Source organism: Mustela erminea, chromosome 6 (genome assembly GCF_009829155.1).
Source record: "Mustela erminea isolate mMusErm1 chromosome 6, mMusErm1.Pri, whole genome shotgun sequence".
Lineage (NCBI taxonomy): Eukaryota > Metazoa > Chordata > Mammalia > Carnivora > Mustelidae > Mustela > Mustela erminea.
The window spans coordinates 83,644,275-83,653,850 of NC_045619.1; the positions used below are offsets into that span (position 1 = coordinate 83,644,275).

The 9,576-nt window shown below is 44.2% G+C and overlaps 2 protein-coding genes across 6 annotated transcripts in view; one reads left to right on the plus strand and one right to left on the minus strand.

Annotated features, from left to right (window-relative positions):
• Positions 1–1,407, plus strand: part of PFKM (phosphofructokinase, muscle) — a 45,338-nt gene extending 43,931 nt beyond the window's left edge. Inside the window, exon 25 of the mRNA XM_032348012.1 lies at positions 1,006–1,407. The gene's annotated coding sequence lies outside the window, so the exon portion shown is untranslated. The remainder of the gene's footprint in view (positions 1–1,005) is intronic.
• ASB8 (ankyrin repeat and SOCS box containing 8) lies at positions 307–8,644 on the minus strand. 5 transcript variants are annotated; one of them, XM_032348027.1, is made up of 4 exons: positions 8,550–8,637; positions 5,805–5,968; positions 4,040–4,144; positions 307–2,234 (listed from the first exon to the last, which is right to left on the minus strand). In XM_032348027.1, exons 2-4 carry the CDS (start codon positions 5,931–5,933, stop codon positions 1,602–1,604), a joined length of 867 nt encoding a protein of 288 aa, XP_032203918.1. In that variant the 5' UTR covers positions 5,934–5,968; positions 8,550–8,637; the 3' UTR covers positions 307–1,601. The 5 variants fall into 5 exon arrangements, with proteins under 5 accessions (XP_032203918.1, XP_032203917.1, XP_032203919.1 ...); XM_032348026.1 differs by having other exon boundaries at positions 5,805–5,964; positions 8,550–8,636; XM_032348028.1 differs by having other exon boundaries at positions 8,546–8,619.
• Positions 8,645–9,576: the final 932 nt, after the last annotated feature.

The following is a 9,576-nucleotide window of genomic DNA, read 5'->3' on the forward strand; positions in this document are numbered from 1 at the left end:
GATTAGCTCTACTACATGGCTTTTGCTGGCTGTCCAAAATATTACCTCTATACCCTGAAAACAGTTCTAAACAGTAACTGAGAAATCTTGTCGGGAGTCCGGAATTAAAGAAGCCAAATGCTCGTGGCGCAGTTCTTTAAGGGGAAGAGAAATTAACAATAAATATCGAGCACTATTACCACTGTATCCTCAAACCAGCTTATAAGGAGGGTAGTGACAGCCCCGCTTCCGAGTTCCAGCCAACAGGACTCCCAGTGATTAAATAATGTGGAGAAAAGTAGGAATAGTAGAAATTGCCAAACTTGCTTTTAGAAGTGTTTATTTCTTTCTTTTTTTTTTTTTTCAAGTGAGCAAAAAAAAAATTCCACCAACAGCAAAAGGGCAAAAGCAGACATTGTTTTTCAAATTAGCTACGTCAGCAGATTCCAGTTATCTTTATTTGTGGTTCCCAATCAGTGAAAAGAAAAAAAAAATGTTTTTCAAATTTGCATCTGGGTCATCCAAGATCAATAACAATTTGCTCTAGTTTAAGAACATGAAAAGAAAGAGTATTGTTCACCAAGTATGGTTCACTAAAGCAGTTCTTTTTTGAGTAGGTGGGCCATCTCAAAAGAAGCTCTTATACTGCTCTTCCCCCACACCCTTGGCTCCCCCGATGTCTTGTACAGATCAGTAAAAAGCAAAGTTTCCAAAACAGCTGAAAGGAAAGTAACTCCCAACTCTTAGCAGAGTGAGCTATCTATAGGGAAATGAAGACCAGTGGGAAAAGCCCAGCCCTTCTCGTCCCCTGCTGGAGTAAACACCTTCAGCCAAGGTGTACAAACACCTGCTAAGCCCGCTGGAGCAAATTGGCTTTCACAAAGAGAAAGAACTGCATTAGTAGAAAAGTCCTTAGGACACTGAGTTCTTAGGACTGCTCAGAACCTGCTATCTCCTCTACTATGTGGAAAGCAGCAAGACCGTGTTATTTCTGAAATAACACTGCTGCACTACTATAACCCTCAGGTACACCCATGGAAAAGAAGCAAAGACTGCTGTTTCCTTTGCTGTAGGGAGAGTGTTGCCACACTCCACGACGTGGCACTCTCGGGTATCATCCATATCATCCAGCCCAACTGTGTTTCTGCACACCATCTGAGGTCATCGTTTCTTCATCTTTGGGCCACATCTGTTAGCGGGGATTTTCTTAAACTTCACTGACCAGTTACAATGCTTCTAGAGGGATTCTTCTGAAATTTTAATCACGTTCCCAAAGGAAAACTAAACATATTCTTTAAATACTCTTCATCTTCTAGAGAATTTGGTTGTGCTGTTCACTTTTTCCCTAAAGGGGAGGGTAGGGGGAGAGTTCTTTTGCAGGGTGCAATATAAAAAGCCACGTAAGCAATAAACAGAAAACAAAAGTGAGGGATCTTTTTTGTTTGGTTGCTCGGTTTGGGGAGGGGAGATGGTGTGGAGGTTACCGTTGTGACACGTTGCCTCTAAATACAAACCACACAACAGGAACGACTGCTTTTCCTGTTTTCCAAGACAAAGAGAGCACTGCAGGGAAAAGCCTCCCCCAGAGTAGCCTGTGTGACGGGGCAAATGTCTCCTCCAGCCTATTCCATGAGTAACAGGTATTCCTTCAGAGAAGCTGGCAGTGGAAGGCCCTTCACTGCATCTGGCAGATACTGGAGTCCCAAACTCCTGCGCACGGCATAGCGAGAGAGTGTTTTTAGAGTTCCTGGGGCTGAGCACAGGACAGTCAGTTTTTCACACAGCTGCTGGTCTCTGGCCACTTCTCGTGGCATGGTGCCATTCTTCCTTAACTCAAAGTGTCCCACGGCTCTGTGCAGGAGCTCAAAGCAAGAGTCTTCTTTCTCTGTTCCAAGTCCTCTGACTAGCAGAGCCACCAGGCGGGAGATGGGCGTCTGGCCTTTCAGGTTGATAACTCTGACCTCTGCACCATAATCAAGAAGGATGCTGACACTCTCAAGATTTCCCTTCATGGCGGCCCAGCTGAGTGGGGTATCATTGTTATAATCCAGGGCATTGACAGAGGCCCCACTCTCTAGGAGGGCCCGCACACACTCGGCATTGTTCTTAAAGGCTGCCCAGTGAAGTGGGGTGTCTCGGTTGCCATCCAGTGCATTGGGGTTTGCACCATACTCCAAAAGGACCTCCACACAAGCCTCATCTTTCTCAGCTGCATAGTGGAGGGCTGTTCGGTTGTAACCATCCAGGGCATTTACCTGTAAAGAGGGAGGAACTACATTACAGTAGCTAGACCACCAAGAGGAAGATGGGCGGGCAAAAGCAGCTTGCATGTGTTTATCCACGACATTTGCTAAGTCATGTTCTGAATATGAGAGTCAACAAGCAATTCCCAATGAGTCCTGGTGATGAAGAGGAGATATGACAGGATCTCAGGAGCAAATAGGAAGAGAACGGTCTCAGAACAACCAGCACTCTATTCCGTGCACTGATTAGCTGGCCTGCTTCATTTAGGTTTTTGCTACGTTCTTGTTTATTATTCACTAGGATCTCTACCATGGGGGGAGGGGTAAAGAAAGAGATGATGAAGTCTAAATCCTTATAACTACTCTGGAAGATATTTATTGGAAAGGAGCTTGAATATATAAGCCAGAGCAAAGGTTCTGGATTATTTTGCTTATCCCAGCTCACTCTATTCTGTGGCTAATGGCAACTAGACTGAGATATGAGGCCGAACTCTGCCCATGCAGTTTTGCTGTGTTCTTTAGCCATACAGAGAAGCTCAAATTGTGAATCCAATCAGCCTGCTTGCAAATATACACTGTGCAGTCACAAGAGAACCTGGATAAAAGCATGTAAAAGGAAGAGCACAGAACTTTCAATACTGGAATAGCAGCTGACTTGCCAAAAATCAATATTACCAATAATTTCTGAAGGCTACAAAGACTTCAATATTATCTTCCCCTCAAAATACAATAAAAATATGCTGGAATATTTAACTGAGTTCAACCTTCTATTTAGCTAAAAACTTCCCCCCAGGGTATTTTCACCATTGACATTGATCACTGGCCTTCATTTCAGGGTAACTCACAAGAGTGACTACATAATGGTAAGTACAGAACCCCAGGGCTGTATGAAGATGATGGTGCTCCGGACTGGCCCCTTAGGCTTACTGACCAACGTGTTCGGGGCCCGTGTAAGCTTCCTGGCACGTCTGATTCCAAACAGCGCCTCAGCCTATACGACTTCCAAACCGCTTACAAACAGTCAAAACTACTTATTTATTTATTTAACAAGCACTTACTTAGCAATTACTACATGACAGCGTACTAAACACTCGACAACCTTATGAAGAAGACACCACTATCATCTCCATTTTATAGATAGGGAAACCAAGGCAAAGAAAAATTAAGTAACTTGTTCAAAGTCACAGACCTGGAAGTTACAGAGTTGGGATTCAAATCCAGGAAGTCTGGCTCCAGAGTCCATTCTTTTAACCATTCATTACCCTATGCCACTTCCTGCTAATGTCAGTATAAATTAATCTATGTTTCTTACCATAAGACACATTAAAAAGAAGATATGAACAAGACATAACAAATGTAAAATAATGAGTGGGCAGAAATAGCACCAGTGACCTGAGCAATGGACTACCTAATGAGATCTATCTCCCAGTAATGGTGATATTAGAAGTACGTGTCTGGCAGGGGGTGTCAATGGTTTCCACTCATCACTGGAGGGTCCTCTGTACTTAGAGCTCCTGGACAGTCAATAGGCAAGAAGAGGACTGAATGGAAAGGTAAACAACCCCAGAAGGAAGGCTGGGACAAAGGGGAAATAAAACTCCCTCTTCCTGGAGCCACAGACAAGAAAGAAAGGCAAAGGAACGAAATCCTTTGGATCACTGTATATAGTTACCATTACATTTTGCTTTAATATTCTCTATGCCAATGTTATGATGGGCTAGAAGGTGGGAAGAGATGGGAGAAGAGACAGAAATGTTAAGGAAATGCGAAGCCCAAGCTTTAGTGGATCATTAATGTGACAGTGTTAAAGACTTTACCTCCGCTCCTTTTTCCAGGAGTAACTCCACACAGTCAGCATCTGACACCATGCAGGCACAGTGCAGGGGTTTCAGTGTGCCATGGGTACAGTTCACATCTGCTCCCTATGGGCAGAAGGAAACTCCGGTCAGTGTGCTCAGCTCTGGCTCACTGAGCAGGATGAGACTCAACTGAGTCCAGGGCGGAAGAGGCCTCTAGCTCTGACCGCATTATAAACACATCATTGGTCCCAGTTTCCAGTCCTATTTACTAAATAATATTCACACCAAGAGAATACACTGAAGATGAAGGAAAGGAACTATTGATTCCTTAGAACAAATTATTAAGGTTTTCCACAAGGTAACTTGCCAGATGGTCATCTAGACCTCATTGAGGACATAACCTCATGTGCAAAAGCGGTGGAAAACTGGGGATCAATCAAACAGGAGAGCTGGAAAAGCAATCCACTTTCTATGGCCATAATGCTCTGAAAAAGTCAGGAAACTGAGTCTGTCAGACTGAAACCAAGAGAACTGGCATGCTCTTTCTGCATTCAACAGATGACCATCATTAACAATAAGGTCACGTTAATGTTCTCTTTCTGTTTATAAACATCTTCAAAGTAGTCTCTTAGCATCGGCATTCTCTGCTGCCTAGTCCCTGCTGGTACTTCTGTTTCACATCTGATGAAAGGGGATGGGGATCCTAAAGACAGACCAAAGTTGCTGAATGACTCAGCAGCACAGCTAGAATTAGAATGTGACAAACTTCCTACTGCTGAATCCTCTGGTACCGCTCCTGCTGAGAACAAGTTTGTATGACTTTCTTCTCAAAGCTGCACCACCAAACTTCGAAGCAGCTAGAGAGCTCCAGGCAGTAAATAAGGATTCCACAGTTGTTGAAAAGAACTTACAAAAGTAAGCATCTTGATGCATTTTCTAGTGATCAAAAAATGACCCTGTAAATTCTCTTCAACAGGAATAATATTCAGAAAAAGATATCAAAGACCAAAGACCGTCTAGGACACTAGTCAAATAACAATTGCTGGAGAGCAGTGGTTAGACATGTTAAGATGTTTTCTTAAGTCAAAAATTACCATGCACTTTAGGGATTGACATTCCTTACAGAACTACAAGTGGTAGCTGTTGTCAAGATAGATGGCAAGTGATATCTCTCTGTGTAATTATTATAAACCACAAGGATTTAAAAACTACTTCTGCTTTGCTCGTCTCCTTCCTCCCTTAGTAAAACATGTATAGAAGACTTTGAGCTTACTGGATCCCACATGTACCATATCCAGACAGAGATTTCACAAGGAATGTGAGCCTAGGGTTACCTAGAACATACTTCCTGAAGAAAATGTCAGATGCACAAAATGAGAGGGAGAAGAAAAGAGAAGCAAAACACAAGGAAAATGTATTTTCATGGTCAAGTTAATACATCTAAGAGGACTGTAAAAACTTCTTGGGACGCCTGGGTGGCTCAGTTGGTTAAGCCGCTGCCTTGGGCTCAGGTCACGATCCCAGGGTCCTGGGATCCAGTCCCACATCCAGCTCCTTGTTCAGCGGGGAGCCTGCTTCTCTCTCTGCCTCTGCCTGCCGCTCTGTCTGCTTGTGGTCTCCCTCTCCCTCTCTCTGACAAATAAATAAATAAAATCTTTAAAAAAAAAAAAATCCTTGTGATATTGTGCTGAGTCAATGCTTCTAATCTGTAATCTATTACGATTCCCCAGGAACTTTCCCCCTTCACCTCCCACAGGCCTCTCCGTCAGTCCAGCACACTCACCCCTCTGATGAGGTCCTCTACATTATCATGTGGGAAGGAACGAATGGCAGCGATTGTTCGGATTAAGCGCTCTGAGAGAGAGTATTTGCTCTGAATGCTCTGCATAATATACCACATACTGGAACTCATCAAGGCTCAGAGTATGTTCACATGCTCCAAACTGCCTGAAACAAAGAAGTTTTAGGCATACACAACATCACTGAGCATACCTGTCCCTAGGATTAGGAATTCTCTGAGGCCTTCCCAACAGTACAAGTAGATTTCAAAGCGATCAATGACTAAGTAATAATTTTTTGGAATCATAAAGAAATAGAATGTAATAGTTGCTTAGGGAGCTGGGTAAACCTGGATGAAAATTCTCTGGCCTTCAGCACCTCAATTCTACTCTCTGAACTAGTCTGGAACAAGATTTCCCCAAGCGGCCCCAAGACCCTCATGGAGCTCTGTGGAGTTTACAAACAAGACTAGGTAAGCAAGGGGATTTTTTTTAAAGGCTGAAGATGCCCAAAACTAACTTTCCCTCCTCTGGATTCTGTGGCCTTTACTATCACCATCACCTTTAGCTTACTTGTTATATTTGGCCCCGCAAGTATAGTTATGTTCATATTGTTTCTCCTCTAAATTGTAATCAATTAGAAGGCAAGGTCCCTGTCTTCTATTTTTTGTTGATGTAAGACCAGCCACAGAATCTCACAAAAAGTAGGTATTTAATAAATACTGGTTGACTAAAGGTTATGGAAGTAATCAATACCTGTGTGAAGAGAGGGAAAAGGCTATGGAAGAAATACATCTATGTTAACAATGACGAGACATCTATGAAACAGGTTAAAATGTCTTCACCAAAGAAAACACGGGAAATATTTGGGCGACATTCTAAAATAAAAATCTCAAAAGGACAATTAGTCATGTATAAAAAAATCAGAAAAAAACTGTGAAGTTCATACCAATGACATCTGCTTGTGGTTGTAGGAAAACAAGCAGACTTACGAGGCAAAACGAATTAAAAATTTTAATAATTGGCCTAAGAAATAGATTTGGGATAATATATGTTCAAACCACAATATGACAAAGAGTTTTAGCATGGAAGAAAAAAATGCAATATACTTAAATTTAACTGATAAGAGTTCTGGCTGTATAAGACCCATATACTAGTTGGGGAACATTTAAAATTACAGTAAACAAGGTGGAGCATTTCTATGAAAAAGTATATATCAAAAAACTGTAGAGAATATATAGTATGCAATATCAGCTCTCTAGAAATATGTGTTCTTATTAAACTCTAAGTTCTTTGAGGGTAAATATAGTGTTATTTTCCAAAAGTTCCTGGCACATGGCAGGTTCTCAATAAATATTTGTTGAATTAATGTAAAGATTATTACTTTAAATCCTAAAAAATTCACACCTTGCATAATTAAATGTTATGCAAATGATCACTACTAAGGTAAAAAACCTAAAATTATTTTCATTTCACACTACATAATTTTTGCTTTTTATAATGGAGTATTCCCTTATGCATTATGTAATATAAATTTGAATAGTTTCTATTTTGCTAATCAGTAGCCATTTATCTATTTAAACTAATACAGTATTAATTAATAGAATGCAGGTTAACAATGTTCAATTCATAGGTATCAATGATTCATATTGGGCATTCTTCTCCTCTACGTTATTATGAATGAATAAGCTTACACACTTGTTTATATGTCTCTCCGAAACTTTCCAGATAGAATAGAGTTGGCATATGTTTTAACCTAACAGCCACTACATGCAGAGACAATGGTCTGTATCTTATACTTTTTTGTTGCAAGGGAAAGGGAGAAAAAACCAGAGGTGCATTTGAACCAGAGATTCCAAGAAGCGGGGGGGGGGGAGGGGGGGGGGGCAGAAGACAGAACATCTAAAGTGAAAAGCTTAGACTGAACTGGTTCTGTTATCCGTTTCTGGGCCATGATAATCTGAAGAAAGTAAACCCTGCAATCATTTTCGGGGCACTCCTGGGACTCCAGGCTGACTCCTAACTCAGGACATGACCAGTAGTTCTCAGCTGTTGCATGGAAACTCCTGATGAAGAGTGAAACTTCGGGGCGTATTAACAACATGCACTGTGGGGAAGGGTCAAGGAAATGTAAGCTTGACCCATTTCCAGACAGCAGCCTCTTTCCTCTGCTGGAACTGAAAAGCGTCTTTCCCCCGGTTTTCTTTCGCTGCGGACCCAGAAAAAACACCAAGGGGCTTTCTATTGCGATGGTAGAAGCAAAGGGGGAGAGAGGCGACATTCAACCCCTTTGTGCCAGTGAGGCCTCGGCTTCCGTCCAGGCCGGGAGACCCTCAGCCCAGCCAGAGGCGCCCCCAACCCCACCACACTTGCTGGGGTGAAGTGGCGGGGGTGGGGGGCGGCTCGCGGCAGCTGCGTCTTGCGGAGGCATAGCTGAAGGGCAAGGGCACGAAATGCGAGGACGTGTGGTGTCATTTTCCTCATGGGATCCGCAAAGATCGCAGCAATGCCGGCAGGTCTCCCTGCGGCGGGGGGCGGGGGCGATGGGTGAAGGAAGGTCGAGCGATCTACGCCTGTGGAGCTCCGGAGGCTAACCAACCCCCGCCCTGATTCTCCCAAGGCCAGGAACCATGTCTCTGTCTCCAGGGCTAACGAAACCCGAGTTGGGAATGGAGAAAGAGCTACCGCGCGTAGTGCCACGGGTTAAGGAACCTGGCTGCAGGCATTCCCGCAGCGAGGTACGCACTCACCAAACCGCGGGGCTGAGCTGGGTGGTGAAAGCCGCTGTCAAGGCGTGACCCGGAAGCAGAAGTTGTCGTCTCCAGCGGGCCCCCTCTGTTTACAGGATGTGAAGGGTGACTGGGATGGGTGCCTGCGCACCGGCAAATGGCTGGAGGCGGCGTGCGCCTGCGCACACTCGTGAGGCAGCCTCCGTCCTACCCCGGTGTAGTTAACAGATAACGTTCTTTGCCAGTCGGAGGCTTTGCGCGCAGGCGCAGTGTAGCGCTCTCGGCCGCAGTTCGGGAACTCGGGTCAGCAGCGGCAGGCAAAAAGCCCTCCCGCCCCGGCTCTTCCCGACGCTTTGTGGCAGCGCCTGCGTGGACCAGGCCTGCAGTAGGTCCTTCTGTGCCCTCTGCTGCCTCCCACAGTCTCCAACTGAGGTGGCCTGAGCACCGCATTTCGAAATTTCTAAACTCGCTGCACTGGTTCAGTTGCTCAGGAGACTAAACTGTTATTAAGAAGCGTTTGGGGAAGCGATTTCCATCATTCATAATATCGGAACGCATGTATGCTCTTCTGAACCCTCCTGGATACTGTCCACGCTCCCTGAAAGGGAACCATACCGAAGATGACCGCCCAAGAGGTGTAGTAGCCCAAGACTGAAAAAGACGTACATGCTGACATCTCTCAGTGATGTACTTTCCGTGCAAAGCGCAAACATTTGAAGCCAGCAGCACGCAGTGGTGCAGGTAAAGAGTGAAGCAGCCTACACAGGACGACTGTCAGTGTTGACTGAAATCTACCCAGCAGCCTGTTTAACCAAAAACGCCCCGACACCTACCTCCCAAAGCGCGTTTTAAGCAACATAATCGAATGAGTTTTAGAGTAAAGCACAGCCCAGAGAGTTCATGAACATCACCGAGATGATGATGAACTGGAAAAGCTCATGTCTTGTCTGAAGAGTGAGCCTCTTCTGAGTTCCAAACTGAAAAGATTTTTGCCATGCGGAAATGTGTCCCCCACCTCCCGCCACTCTGCTATGGTGAGGTTGTCCAA

Coding starts and splice junctions, on each gene's coding strand:
- ASB8 (XM_032348027.1), bottom strand. CDS start 5,933: ATGAGTTCCAGTATGTGGTATATTATGCAGAGCATTCAGAGCAAATAC. Junction 4,145..5,804: donor TAGAGGACCTCATCAGAGGG/GTGAGTGTGCTG, acceptor TTCTGCCCATAG/GGAGCAGATGTGAACTGTAC. Junction 2,235..4,039: donor TCCTGGAAAAAGGAGCGGAG/GTAAAGTCTTTA, acceptor CCCTCTTTACAG/GTAAATGCCCTGGATGGTTA.